Source organism: Triticum aestivum, chromosome 5D, assembly GCF_018294505.1.
Source record: "Triticum aestivum cultivar Chinese Spring chromosome 5D, IWGSC CS RefSeq v2.1, whole genome shotgun sequence".
Lineage (NCBI taxonomy): Eukaryota > Viridiplantae > Streptophyta > Magnoliopsida > Poales > Poaceae > Triticum > Triticum aestivum.
In genome coordinates this window covers 232,071,039-232,084,626 of record NC_057808.1, presented here as the reverse complement: position 1 = coordinate 232,084,626, position 13,588 = coordinate 232,071,039, and the positions used below count along the sequence as shown (strand labels likewise).

The window sequence follows — 13,588 nt, the reverse complement described above, 5'->3', positions numbered from 1 at the left end:
ACCGCCACCACCACTACCACCTACTACCTCGTTGCTTCCCTCGACATCAGAAAACACAACCGGAGCGAGCCCATGGCTGAGCATGGATATACAAGAATCAAAGTAGCAGGCTAAAAGGCAAAATCCCGTTTCGCCGCGCGTGCCACAAACTTTGACCTTGCCAGGGAGAAACTTGGGCGCCACACTGCCTGGACGCCTATTTATTTATTTATCCATCCTTGGAACATCTGCAACACCAAAGAAACCAAGGACAGAGCTGAAACATGGAGACCACGGTCCCCGCGGCCACAGCCACCACCAGCTCGAGCTCCGGCCACGGAGCCGGCGGCGGTGCTGCGAGAGTCCTGCTCCTCCCGTACCCGGGGGCGCAGGGCCACACCAACCCGATGCTCCAGCTCGGCCGCCGCCTGGCGTACCACGGCCTCCGCCCCACACTCGTCGCCACCCGCTACGTGCTCTCCACCACCCCGCCCCCCGGCGCGCCCTTCGGCGTGGCCGCCATCTCCGACGGCTGCGACGCCGGCGGCATGGCCTCGTGCCCGGACATGGCGGAGTACGTCTCGCGGCTGGCGGCCGTGGGCTCCGAGACGCTGCGGGAGCTCCTCCTGTCGGAGGCGCGCGCGGGGCGGCCCGTGCGCGTGCTGGTGTACGACGCTCACCTGGCGTGGGCGCGGCGGGTGGCGCAGGCGTCCGGCGTCGCGGCCGCGGCCTTCTTCTCCCAGCCGTGCGCGGTGGACGTCGTCTACGGGGAGCTGTGGGCGGGGCGGCTGGCGCTGCCGGCGACGGACGGGCGCGCGCTGCTCGCGAGAGGAGCGCTAGGCGTGGAGCTGGGGCCGGAGGACATGCCGCCGTTCGCGGCGGTGCCGGAGTCGCAGCCAACGTTCCTCAAGGTGTCAGTTGGGCAGTTCGAGGGGCTGGAGGACGCCGACGACGTGCTCGTCAACTCATTCCGCGACCTCGAGCCAAAGGTGAGCCATACTTCTCTGCTCTAGTCACTCGATGGGTTCTGTAAAGACAAAATCACGTGAGCGTCTGTAGGACGATAGACTCTCTCTGTAAGCTTGAAGAAATCAACCACAATTATAAACTGCACGCAACACAGAGGCAGTTTATGATTGCAGCGCGTGCACATTTTGGGCATAACCAAGAAATGATAAGAGTAAAATTGCCTCCAAAATAGAGTACATTCGGACAAGTTATAATGTGGGAGACCATGCTAAGAGGGCCCCTTTGGTTCAAAGGATTTTCATAGGAATTTTGGAGGATTAGAATCCTTAGGAATTTTTCGTACGTTGGTTGTTTGATTCATATGATTGAATCTTATAGGAATTTTTTCTAAGGAATTTTTTGTACTACTTCCCATAGAATTTCTAGCATCTACTCACATGTTTGAAACAATCATTTGTTTTTCCTATGATGCAATCAAACAACACAAAAACTTATAGGATTGGGATGAGTATAACATTTCATTCCTATGTTTTTCTGATGCCCGCGTTTTAGAATCCTGTGAATCAAACACATATACAAACAAGAATTTACTTATTAGCCAATAACTCGATAGAGTACACCATTGTAGTTTTCTACGAGATTATATTTTATATTTATAGTATGAGGAGAACCCATAACACCAAATGAGGTTTGAGATTTGCGGGAGCCTCATGGATAGGATGCGCCTATGCATGATTCTGCTTCACAAAATGTGCATATGTTACCCTAGTGAATAAATATGGCACATCCGGTGTGAGCTGTGAATCGAGTCCATATGCTTCTTTTCCACGGCGAAATTTATATGGTTAGAAACAAATAAACTCTCTCCTATGAATAGGTTGTGCCTATGCTCGATTCTGCTTCGTTGGGTTCAAATAGAATTTGATCTTTGACACATTGTCATTTGAGCAGGAGGTAGAGTACATGGAGTTAACATGGAGAGCGAAGATGGTTGGCCCAACCTTGCCATCATTCTACCTCGACGATGATCGCCTACCATCCAATAAATCATACGGTTTCGACTTTTTCAACGGTGATGCACTGTGCATGGATTGGCTAGAGAAGCAAAGCAATTCATCCGTTGTGCTGGTGTCCTATGGGACTGTCTCTGATTATGATGCAACCCAACTAGAGGAGCTTGGCAATGGACTGTGCAATTCCGGAAAACCTTTTCTTTGGGTTGTAAGGTCCAACGAGGAACACAAGTTATCCAAAGAACTCAAGGAAAAATGTGAGGAGATTGGATTAATTGTCTCATGGTGCCCCCAGCTTGAGGTTCTTGCACATAGGGCTATTGGTATGATATCACACACCATATTTCTTTTCATTCTTTGTTGCACAAGGTTACTACAAGATATGACAAAACGATAGTGATAATAATATTTTAATTTTTAATTCCTGACATACATGCAGGTTGCTTTGTTACCCATTGTGGATGGAACTCGACATTAGAGGCACTTGCTAATGGTGTACCTCTAGTGGGTATTCCGCATTGAGCTGACCAACCCACCATTGCAAAGTATGTGGAGAGTGCATGGAGCATGGGTGTGCGTGTACGGAAGGACAATAATGGATATCTAAAGCTAGAGGAGGTCGAGAGGTGCATTAGAGAGGTGATGGATATAGAGAAAAAGGATGAGTACAAAAGAAATGCTGTGAAGTGGATGCAAAAGGCCAAGGAGGCAATGCAGGAAGGAGGAAGTTCAGACAAGAATATCGCTGAATTTGCTACCAAGTATTCATCAATATAAAGTTTGAACAATGTTTTACTTCAATATAAGCAAGTAGGCAGTGATTTTGGCCCTACAGAAGTTTAGAGTGGCCGACATTTTCCATATGTAATTGTAGTGATATCTTCTTCACATTTAGAAGTATGCTGGACTTTTTATATATATACGACATGCGATTTTTTTACATGTTATATGTGATTCTGGTCCGGAAAGTGCACTACATAGTGCACTACATTATTTGTAGATAGCCCTCTCCCCTAATTATTACTTGGCATTTATCAAAGTAGGAGGTGGGGGTTCCCAAAGAGATAACTTCAAGAAAATAGCGAATGTATTTTAATCATCTTATTTTCACAAAAAACTTAGCTGCAAGTTTAAAAAATGGTTGCGATTTATTGATGTAATAGACTTAGGATGATGGTTTGACTAACACAATGAGCGATCATAAAATAAAAAATAAACACAGACATAGTTATGCGATAAATACTCCTTCGAAATAAGTGTGCGACATGTCAAAATGGCACCCTTGTCGACAACCAAGGAATGAAAGTATACCTTGTCTAACCTGCCACCTCACACTAAGCCCATATAAGGCACGAACTAGCCCAGATCAACACATTAGTGTTTTGTGACTATGTTGTGCTTCACTAAGGAATTAGTTTTGTCAATATAATTTGCAGTACTTTCAACTTTGGGTGTACGACTTTGCATAATCACACACGCATGTACCATACAAGATAGTCAATTTTTTAACTGTATATGCTTGCGAAGTAGTCGTTGGATATGTATCCAATATGTGTACATGTAGGGCTATAGTTAAACTTGTAAGCGGCACTACCTAAAAATAAGCACAAAATACAAGGGATGTCGGGATTTTATTGATTGGAAGCAATTGTTTTTAACTAAACATAAATGTATGAATAAATAAAATGCTATGTATGGATGTGTAATTTAGCATTAGAATTAACAGAATACAAAACGCATGTTACGTTGTACACAATTTTGTTTGTTGGTTAAACCAGGATCCAATATATCAAACTCAAATTAAGTTATTTCATCCCTAACTAACCAAGGGATCACCCGCAAACCAAACACAGCCATAGTTTATGGCACCGGCCTCCAAGGGCTAAGCCCTCCTCCACAATGCTCCACCTTTTATCAGTGTTATTAGACAAACGAAAGAATGTGGCAGAGTAACTTAGGAGAAATATGATTTTGGTGTTTCGAGGAAAAAATGATGCTAGACAAAAGGACATGTATATTTTCACCCACGGGGCTATGTTGGGGCCCAAATAGGTCGTGACCTGTCGAGCCCGTCAGAAAATAGTGAATAATAAGACTAAAACTGGGCCTTAAGACCAAAATGTATGTACTATTCTTTGGGCTAGTCCACTCTGGGCCACACAACAATTTTGATGAAGCTTCCCACTATATTTTCATCCACGTGGATCTTCTGGCCCTCTCTTTTTTCATCGTTGCCACCTTTATGTAAAATCCTACAACTGACTAAAAAAACATTATCCAGATTACACGGAAAAATAAATAGAGAATGAAGGGATGAGATGCTAGGTTCCCCAGGGCCAACTGCCATAGATTTGTCAGTTCCCCACACCTCTAGCCATCGTGCTGCAAGGTGAGGGGACCTTGCATCTTTTTATGCATATTTAAAAGTTTTATTACCGTGATTTCTTTGGTCTTCATCGATGACGTCTTGGCAAAGGGTATGATGCTAACGAGAATAAAGGTACCCTAATCCTTCTCATGTTGTGGTGAAGTCTTATCCGGTGACGCCATAGAGCCATAGAGTTTGTGCCTCTGCAGGTTTGGTGTGTCAGTACTTGTGGATTTTAGGTCCGTGTCCCTACAGATCTATTCATATGAAACTTATGACTTTGTGTTAGTATTTTTTTTGTTGATTTTGTTGGTGCTATCTATTGTGATTTTGAAGTCATGCTTTGACATTCTATTGAAGATCTTGTGATTCAACAATCTGTACTTTTAGGGGATAATCCCCGGCCCAAATATATTCGACGGCATGGCTTCCCATCCTTTTTGATTGGCGACATGAGAGGTTTTCTAAAATCTATGACGATATTCAAGTTAGTGCAAATGTTCAAGTGGTAATGCCGCTGGTCCGACCTGACAGCGGTCTTTTTACCAAAGCCTTTGCACTACTTCGTGTTGCGAAGATTGATTCACTGGAGAATATGATTATGAGAAATTTCATTGTTATAGGAGTTCTTTACTAATTTTTTGGGATCTACGATGTGACGCATTGTACTTGTAATTTCGTCGAATTTAGAAAAGGTACATGTCATTCTATCTAAAGAGAATTAAATGGAAAAAATAGATACAACAAACTAAACACCTATAGTTCATTTGGAAGTTTACTTTCTACACCCCCTCACACACGAATGACTTATTCCAGCTATCTGTGCATCCGCACGAGGCATTTGCTCCAATCATCCTTGCACCCTGAAGATAGTCTGAGTTCTCAAAACAATGCCTTCAACAAGGCCATTGCCATGTACAACCAGCGAAGGCCGGACCTTGGGCTTTCACCCTGAGAATCGAGACCTGTTACTCAAGGAGTACCACCAACATGAAGTTCTCCAGTCCTGCCGCCCCCACTTGCCAAGGCCGGTGCAAGTCACCAAACACCAGGCTCACAGTATCATATGTCGGAGATGGACCGGAACACCGCCCCGCATGCCATGCCGACTATCAAGCAACTTCATTGCATCTAAGATACCTCTCCGCCCCTTCTTCATGTCCTCCAATCTAAGCCACCATGACATTCCCCGTCTCTGTACATACCACGGAAATCTAGAGGAAGACATGTCCCACGGTTTAGACATAAAGCGGAGGTTCACGCCACACCCTCTTGAAGCCGATAGACTGATGTACGAAAGTGCACACGACCAGATCCCCTCTGATCCAGAAATCCAGGGGCATTTCGCCACTCCAATTAGATCCTCGTTGGAGAATTCCGAAAATTCGTCGACGGCCAGATCGAGGAGGATTGACATCAGGAAGATCGATGATTTGACCTGAGAAGAACACTAGGGCCAGGCTGCCGTTGTGCTGCCGATGCGAGTTTGCGCTTCCGCGCCGCCATCGTAGGACCTCGCTGCCGCAACAGGTTTGCCCCAACGCCACCGACGCGGCCACCTCGGCAACACCACCACCAGCACCCAGGGCCGCCGCCCCGGCTCCCAAGCTCCGCCGCCTAAACTGCGTCGTCCGAGGCCGCCACGCCACACCACGCCGGCCGGAGTGCTCCCCGCGCGAGGGATCTCAACGCGAGAAGGCATACCCGCCACCGCCATCGGCCAAGCAGGGTTTGCCTGCCAGCAGCAGCAGGAGAGAAGATGGAGAAGACGGGGACGGCGGCTAGGGTTTCCGCCAAGCCCCCCACCACCCAGTGAGCGACGTAGATGTCTGCTCCATCAGAAACACAAAAATGAAAAAAAATACAACAAAGTAAACACATATACATTCGAAAGTTTAGTTCCTACATCCCCTCACACACGAATCATTTATTCCAGTTATCTGTGCACTCACACGAGGCACTTGCTCCAATCATCCTTGCATTGGCAGGATGCTCCCGCTTTGCATGTGGAGCGATCTCCACGCCACGCCACAGCGCACGGCACTGTTGTTGCTTTGGACGAGCTAGGCCAGATTGGCTGTGCTGTGTGTCTCCGAGGATCCCCATGCCCACCCGAGTCCCAACCACCGTGACAGTTGACAGGCACGGGTCTCGCCTCTCCCTCGGCCTCGGGGAAGAAATTTTCCATCAAGTCCAGAACGGCAGCTGAAACCACGCCATTGAAATTTTCTCAATTGGACGATGCTATAAACTGTTCTGGAAAGTTAATCGTTCAGAATTGACTAGCGAACGTTCCTTCCTTCCAGTTCCAGGTAAACTGGAGCAGAGCAGAGCAGCACCCAACTCTGACTGTCTGACGGCAGCAGGCCAGCAGCCGGGGTTGATGGATTCTACTCCCCAAAACCGCCACGTTTACTCCAAATCCAAACTTAAAACAACTTTTAACAATCCACTACTACTCCACTGAGATCGTGTTGTCCGCGGTTGCCGGCGGCGCTCCGTCCGCGAAGTGCAATGCTTCTTCCTCGTGACAGCAATGGCGACGCCGCCGCCGCGCGCGCCCCGTTACTCGCCAGCTACCGCGTCCCGCTCCCGCCGGCCGACCCCCTCCTAGACGAGCCTCGCCGGTCAGAATGGCTCAGTTTCTGGCGCGGCGGCCCGACGTCGGAGGTGGATTGGGGCTCCGTGCGCGCGACGTGCAAGGAGTGGATCAAGCACCCCATGAACATCGCGCTGCTGCTCTGGCTCCTCTGCGTGGGCGCCTCCGGCGGGATGCTCGTGCTCCTCCTCCTCGGGCTCCTCGACCGGGCGTTCCCGGCGCCGGCGGCGAGGGCCCACTGGGTCGAGGTCAACAACCAGGTGCTCAACGCGCTCTTCACGCTCATGAGCCTCTACCAGCACCCGGCCCTTTTCCACCACGTCTTCCTGCTCTGCCGCTGGCGCCTGCCCGGCGACGCCGCCGAGCTCCGCGCCGCGTACTGCGGCAAGCAGGGCGGCGGCCCGCCGCGCCGCGGCGAGCGCGCGCACATGGCCGTCGTCGTCGCGCTGCTCCACCTCACCGTCGTCTGCCAGTACGCGCTGTGCTGGCTCTACTGGGGCTTCACCGAGAGGTCCCGCCCCGAGCTCGCGGAGGACGGCTTCTTCGCGCTCGGCGTCGGTGCGCCGGTCGCCGCCGTCGTGTACACCGTGCGCAGCCCGCTGGGAAAAGACCCGTGTGGTGACCTCGCCGCGTGCCCCGACGCCGCCTCGCTAGGACAACGATGCCCCGCCAGGGCGGCGCACGCCGTGGCGGTGGTCGAGCCGGAGTGGGCAGGCGGCATGTTCGAGTTCGACTGCGGCGGGGACGCGGCGGCGGGGTGCTGCCTCTCCCTCTCCTGCGCCTTCTGCGTCTTCGGGTGGAACGCGGAGAGGCTCGGCTTCGGCAACGCGTGCGTGCACGCCACCACGTTCGCGCTCCTATGCTTCGCGCCGCTGTGGGTGCTGGGCGTCACGGCGCTCCGCGTCCACGACGTGGCCGTCGGCGACGTGGTCGGCGGCGCTGGCGTGCTGCTCTGCGCGGGCGGCCTCCTCTACGGCGGGTACTGGAGGATCCAGATGAGGAGGAAGTTCCGGCTCCCGGGGAGCACCGTGTGCTGCGGCTCCAAGTCGGCCACAGACTACGCACGGTGGCTGTTCTGCTGGCCGTGCGCGCTGGCGCAGGAGGTGCGCACGGCGAGCCGCTACCACATCGAAGGCGAAAGCTTCTTCCACAGGAAGGCCGCCGCCGCCGCCACGAACGACGAGCCATTGCTCATCGGGCCGCACAGGATCGCGATTGCGGCGTCGGATCACGAGGGATCATCAAAATCAGACGGGCACTTGCTGGTGGTTGTTCATGACGAGATGGTTCCACCGCCTGTGGTTCAGGTCGTGGTGGCGGGGGACGACGACACATGCGGGCAATGCAATGCCGATCGTGTTGAGAAGAAGATCGAGGCGATCGACGTGGTAGAGGAGGATGGATCGTCTTTGTTGGCGTCGAATGGAGAAATGGTGGACCACAGATTGTCTGGTGGAAGGTGGAGGGTGGAGAAGGTGAAGAGGATGATCAATGTGGTCACCATGGTGTCCTTGCTTGTCCTTCTGTACGCAAGGGGATTTATTTTTTAGGATGCAAAAAATGAATTTAGAGATGATTCTTTTTTTTTTGCAAAAAAAAGAATTTAAAAATGATTCTATAAATGGTTTTAGGATTTTTACTGTATTTGCATACATCAACAAGATTAACAATCAACTGTACACAATTCTGTAATTCGCGACGGCAATTGCAGTTTGGAAAGCAGCATATTTCAAGAAGTTATAGAGTATAACCTGTGATTTTTTAGAGTACGTTAATGACATACCATATTTTTACAGAAGAAAGAAACAACGGTTTACAAGAGACGTACGAAATGATGCGAACATCATCAGCACCTCCCCTAACTAATTAGTTAGTATCCAGAGACTAAAAAATCATTAAAGTTGAGAAACAAAGGTACTCTTGCCGATTGAAAGAAATTCCATAAATGTCTCAGAGTCAAAAGGCTGTTTTAAGGAACCAGTATCAAAACTTGACACATTAGCTACGAGCAATGCTACACCTATGTACAAGTCCTATGTAATTAATCCTACATGCTGATGTGGCCTAAATTAGTTGGGCCAGGATTAGCACCCGGGCCCCCACGGCTGAAATCAGGGGGGTGGAGGAGAGGATTTAGGAAGGTTACGTAAGTTGGTTTACGTAGGTTTACCTAAGTATAGCATTTTTGCATTAGCTGCTGCCCTATTTCATCCAAGGGCTAAATCCCCTCCTTCCTTACTTAATAGTTATTTTAGTCTTCTTGAACAGTCGACCCCTTCAATTGGTCGTGCTTTTCTTGTTTCTTTGGATTCGTTAGGCATGCGACGGGCGAGCAATCTCTTGATACTATGCCTAGCCATGGACATGCTCCACCTATACCAACAAAAAAACTTAGTCTACTCCTTCACGAATCTATGCAGCCTTGCCACTCCCACAGGCCACACCTGCTTGCTTTTAGGCCTTGATCTCCTCTAGGTTTTGTTGCACTAGCCTTGTTAGCATTCTGATATGTTCCACACGATTGAATACCCTCGCGTCCCTTTGTATCCACAGATGCCAGGCAGTGGCAAACACCATTGAGTCGAAACCACACTTGTCCGGCTGCCCAAAACCGTCCCGTGTTCGAGCCCACCATTCTATGAAAGAATCATTCACCTCCGAAATGACCATGTTCACCTGCAGCATTTTGAAACAGCCATGCTACACCTCGCATTAAGTAAGAATGTGGTCCACCTTGTCTTCATCCTGGAAACATGTGTGCCACACCAAGGATACGTCCCGAAGCCCATGCCGAGCCCTGCAGTATGAGTTCCACAAACGGTATTGTGTAGGTAGCCATGCAAAGATTTTACATTTGAGAGTTGCCCAACTTCTTCAAATGCATGTGGTTGTCTTAGATTGAACCAGACCTTGGCAAAACCTGTTGTAGGTTGACTTTGTCGTGTACCCACCAGACACCTCACATGGGCATTGGAAATAGCATCCTCCATCGTGTTTTTAGGAATCGTAGGGACGACATGCCACAGGTGCATCAGTTGTATATGCGCAATGAAGGATAGGTCTCCCCTTATGTCTTGCAGCCATCTCTCGTCCACTAGAGTTTGCCGCGCAGTCCGGAGATTTTTTTTTGTGCGCTTGTCAACTGCATCTACAATCAGAGGTGCAATATCAAAAGTTGCAAAACCGTGAATCCACCGGTCAGTCCAAAACAACACTCCATTTACAGTTATAATTGTGATGGCCACCAAGCTATCAAAAATTGTTCATGATTCCTCGTCGAGCATTAAAGCCAACCCTTACTACTCCCTTCAGTCTTTTGGATGGGTCCATCGACGCTTTCTACCAAAGAGCTTGGCCAATCAGTAAACATGCTATCATGGCAGCGATGCTCAAATTGTATGTTGGTGATGGAAGAGGCTTCGCCAAGCTTAATAGGGCGTTGATTGCTTTGATTCCCAGTTTGGATATCAAGTACTAAGCTTAATACGTGATATCAAGTTTCATGACGGATACTAAAAATGGCTTGATACAAGTTTTTTCTGAAAATTTGAAGGCTATGACGGAGACTGACGTGTTTTTTCCAAAAAATCTAAAGGCCATATATCACTAAAATCCAGAATTCTCTTACATGGATAACTGATTAAAGACAAGTCCTTGAAGAAACTAACATTGTTTTCCTTGTACTTCAACCGGTGGCATGTCATGAGCAAAGCTCATTTCGTCACTAGGCCTTTGTTGAAGCAACCTTGTTAGAACTCAGAAGCTTGTAGAAGCAGCAGTTAGGAAGTCATCGATTTAGATCAGAAAAAAAGACGATGACTATAAACTGATCGCCTTTCCGGAGACTGCGGCACCGAGAAGGGCCGGAAGACAATCCACATCGCGGGCTAGACATATGAGAGGCCTCTAATACATGTTAAACAAAACATTTGCCATGATGACATGTTTGTCTCCAAGGAAAGATTGAATGTTGTTCACATACATATAGAGGTATACCGGACTGGCTTACAATACATGGCAATAACAGATACGATCTTATCAAATCGGTTACAACAGCATGACCTATGAACTAACCATGATCGGTTAGCTAGGGCAACGCTCTGCACGGTTAGTCTGTTAACTTGAGTTAAGTCGAGTCTATTTTTCCATGAGCCTGCAGAAGATCATACAGAAAAATCAAAACGTGTTCGTAATACTCGTACTCTGCTTTTTCCGTTGGTGCTGCCCTGCTAGTCTGCTGCACTATTCACCAACTCGAAACAGTTCTCAGCTTCACTGTTCAGATGATTTCTGGAGCAAAAAAGCAAGGGTAATTTGCAAAGTCATGTGTGGCGTGCTGGAAGCAAACGCGTATATGTCTTGTCACCGTACGCCACAACTGAACCCTAACTGTGTTTGCGTGGGCTGGGTCCATCCTGACGAACTGTATCTGAAATTTGTCTGCACCCATTGATTCAGTCTCTCGTGGAGTTCAGGAAACAAGAACACGAATTCGGCCGTCACCTACGTACTAGACTTGACGAAACTCACCTCCCACGTGTATCGTGTATATAAGCATCCAAGCACTCTTGGTGCAACATACGTAGCTGAGGGCAGCCATGGAGTCGCAGGAGAGGTCACCCAAGGCCAAGGAAGCCCATGCCGACGACGGCATCACTATCGCTGAGCTGCCGAGCCCCCGCCCCGGCGAGGGTCCGAAGAAGGAGAGGCTGCTCGACTTCCTCAGGGCCGCGCCCTCCAAGGGCGCCGTCCTCGCTCGCGTCGCCAGCGTCCGCACGCGCGCCGCGTACAGCAACTTCCTCCGCTCGCCGCCGGTCGCGCGCGCCGTCGACTGGCGCCGGGTGCGGGACAGGGGGGTGGCGTGGGCTAGGCATCCCATGAACGCCGCGCTCCTCGTGTGGTTCGCCTTCGTTGCTGCGGGGGTGGTCTTCGTGCTCCTTCTCATGGTGGGGGCGCTCGACTCCGACGTGCCAGACGCGTCGCGCCGGCGGCGGTGGACGGAGGTGGCCAACCAGATGCTCAACGCGCTCTTCACCATCATGTGCGTCTACCAGCACCCGCGACTCTGCCACCATCTCGCGCTCCTCCTCCGGTGGCGCGCCCCCGCCGACGTCGCTGAGCTCCGGGCCGTGTACTGCAAGAACTGTGCCGGTGGCGTCAGGCGCGAGCGCCTCCACGTGGCGGTCGTCGTGCTCCTCCTGCATGCCACCTGCTTCGCGCAGTACGCCTACTGCGCGCTCTTCTGGCTCTTCCGCAACGACAGGCGCCCCGGCTTGGCCGTTAACCTCTTGATGGCGCTCGGCTCCGGCACCCCCGTCGTCGCCGGCCTGTACATGGTCTACGGCCCGCTGGGACAGAAGATCGCGCTTCCGGACTCCGTCGACGAGGAGGCCGCGACGGTGAAGGAGAGCGCCGTGGCCCGATATGATCGCACGGGCAGCGGCAGAGTGGTGGTCAGCAAGCCGGAGTGGGCCGGCGGGCTGTTCGACCTCGCCGACGATCCCACGGTGGCGGCCCTGTCGCTGTCGTGCACCTTCTGCGTGTTCGGGTGGAACATGGAGCGCCTGGGCCTGGGCAACATGTACGTGCACGCCTTCACCTTCGCGCTCCTCTGCGCCGCGCCGCTGCTGGTCTTCGCTGTCGCCGCGCTCAGCATCCGTGACGCCACGCTCGGGTACCTCGTCGGCGCCGCGGGCGCGCTGCTCTCCGTGCTTGGCCTCACGTACGGGGGGTTCTGGCGAACGCGGATGAGGAAGAGGTTCGGGCTGCCGGCTGACGACCGGTTCTGCGCTCCCGTGTGCGGCGGACGGCGTACCACGGTGGCGGCGGCGGACTACGCCAAGTGGCTCTTGTGCGCGCCGTGCGCGCTCGCGCAGGAGGTGAGGACGGGCAACTTCTACGACGTGGAGGGCGACGGTTTATACGTGAAGGGAGAAGGTGGCGTGGAAGAAGAAAGGAGGCCGGCAATGGCGCCCCTTGAGAGGGAAGGGAGCCTCGCGGCATTGATGGAGGCCGAGAAGACCGGCGAGCGTCTCCATGCACCACCGGTGCCCATGAGGGTAGAGACTAGAGACAAAGGAAGTACGTCTATCTGCACGTCTGTCTGATCAAGAAAATGCTTATTATCAGACCAGGGTGGTTTCAAGACATCTAGGGCTAGAATTTGAGCCGAGCCAAGCAAGATCGCTATATTTAAAGTCAGCTGGACTTGTGTAACTTGTCAGTTAGGTCGTTCAATTCGTTAAACTTATTATAAACTTGAACAATAAACCATAAATGCTTTATATATAGAATAATCAATAAAAAATAAAAAATATTTAACTGTAATGCTAACGTGGACGGGCTCTTTACCCCGATTCCTTCTATATAATATAGTACACACACTCGTGCGTATTCGAGAAAAAAAAATATTTATGGGCACATACTTTTCTCACAAATTACAATAATCAATAGTTTACACCAAAGATCATTTCTTTGAACGGCACCAAATCATTCCACCTCGGATGAGGAGTAGTTTCAAATAGAAGTTCAACCCATACTCCACCGAATACGGTCCATGAACTCTAACAATGTTACTGAGTAATTGCATGATCAATAATGTTTTACATACTCCAGCCTCCTCATACAGTCCTATTTTTCCTCCATGTTGACAAGGAGCTA

At 50.4% G+C, this 13,588-nt stretch overlaps 3 protein-coding genes across 3 annotated transcripts; all 3 read left to right on the top strand.

Annotated features, from left to right (window-relative positions):
* Window positions 1-216: 216 nt before the first annotated feature.
* LOC123120350 (UDP-glucosyltransferase UGT13248) lies at window positions 217-2,908 on the top strand. The gene is made up of 3 exons (XM_044540318.1): window positions 217-968; window positions 1,900-2,284; window positions 2,401-2,908. Exons 1-3 carry the CDS (start codon window positions 264-266, stop codon window positions 2,481-2,483), a joined length of 1,173 nt encoding a protein of 390 aa, XP_044396253.1. The 5' UTR covers window positions 217-263; the 3' UTR covers window positions 2,484-2,908.
* Window positions 2,909-6,196: 3,288 nt separating this feature from the next.
* LOC123120349 (uncharacterized) lies at window positions 6,197-8,647 on the top strand. Its single transcript, XM_044540317.1, has one exon. It carries the CDS (start codon window positions 6,844-6,846, stop codon window positions 8,476-8,478), a length of 1,635 nt encoding a protein of 544 aa, XP_044396252.1. The 5' UTR covers window positions 6,197-6,843; the 3' UTR covers window positions 8,479-8,647.
* A 2,877-nt stretch (window positions 8,648-11,524) lies between these two features.
* Window positions 11,525-13,276, top strand: LOC123124577 (uncharacterized). Its single transcript, XM_044545162.1, has one exon. It carries the CDS (start codon window positions 11,527-11,529, stop codon window positions 13,033-13,035), a length of 1,509 nt encoding a protein of 502 aa, XP_044401097.1. The 5' UTR covers window positions 11,525-11,526; the 3' UTR covers window positions 13,036-13,276.
* Window positions 13,277-13,588: the final 312 nt, after the last annotated feature.

Bases quoted from the DNA above. Each gene is read 5' to 3' on its own strand.
- LOC123120350 (XM_044540318.1), top strand. From the start codon at position 264: ATGGAGACCACGGTCCCCGCGGCCACAGCCACCACCAGCTCGAGCTCC. The intron at 969-1,899 runs GTGAGCCATACT...TCATTTGAGCAG, and splicing joins TCCGCGACCTCGAGCCAAAG to GAGGTAGAGTACATGGAGTT. The intron at 2,285-2,400 runs GTATGATATCAC...ACATACATGCAG, and splicing joins TCTTGCACATAGGGCTATTG to GTTGCTTTGTTACCCATTGT.
- LOC123120349 (XM_044540317.1), top strand. From the start codon at position 6,844: ATGCTTCTTCCTCGTGACAGCAATGGCGACGCCGCCGCCGCGCGCGCC.
- LOC123124577 (XM_044545162.1), top strand. From the start codon at position 11,527: ATGGAGTCGCAGGAGAGGTCACCCAAGGCCAAGGAAGCCCATGCCGAC.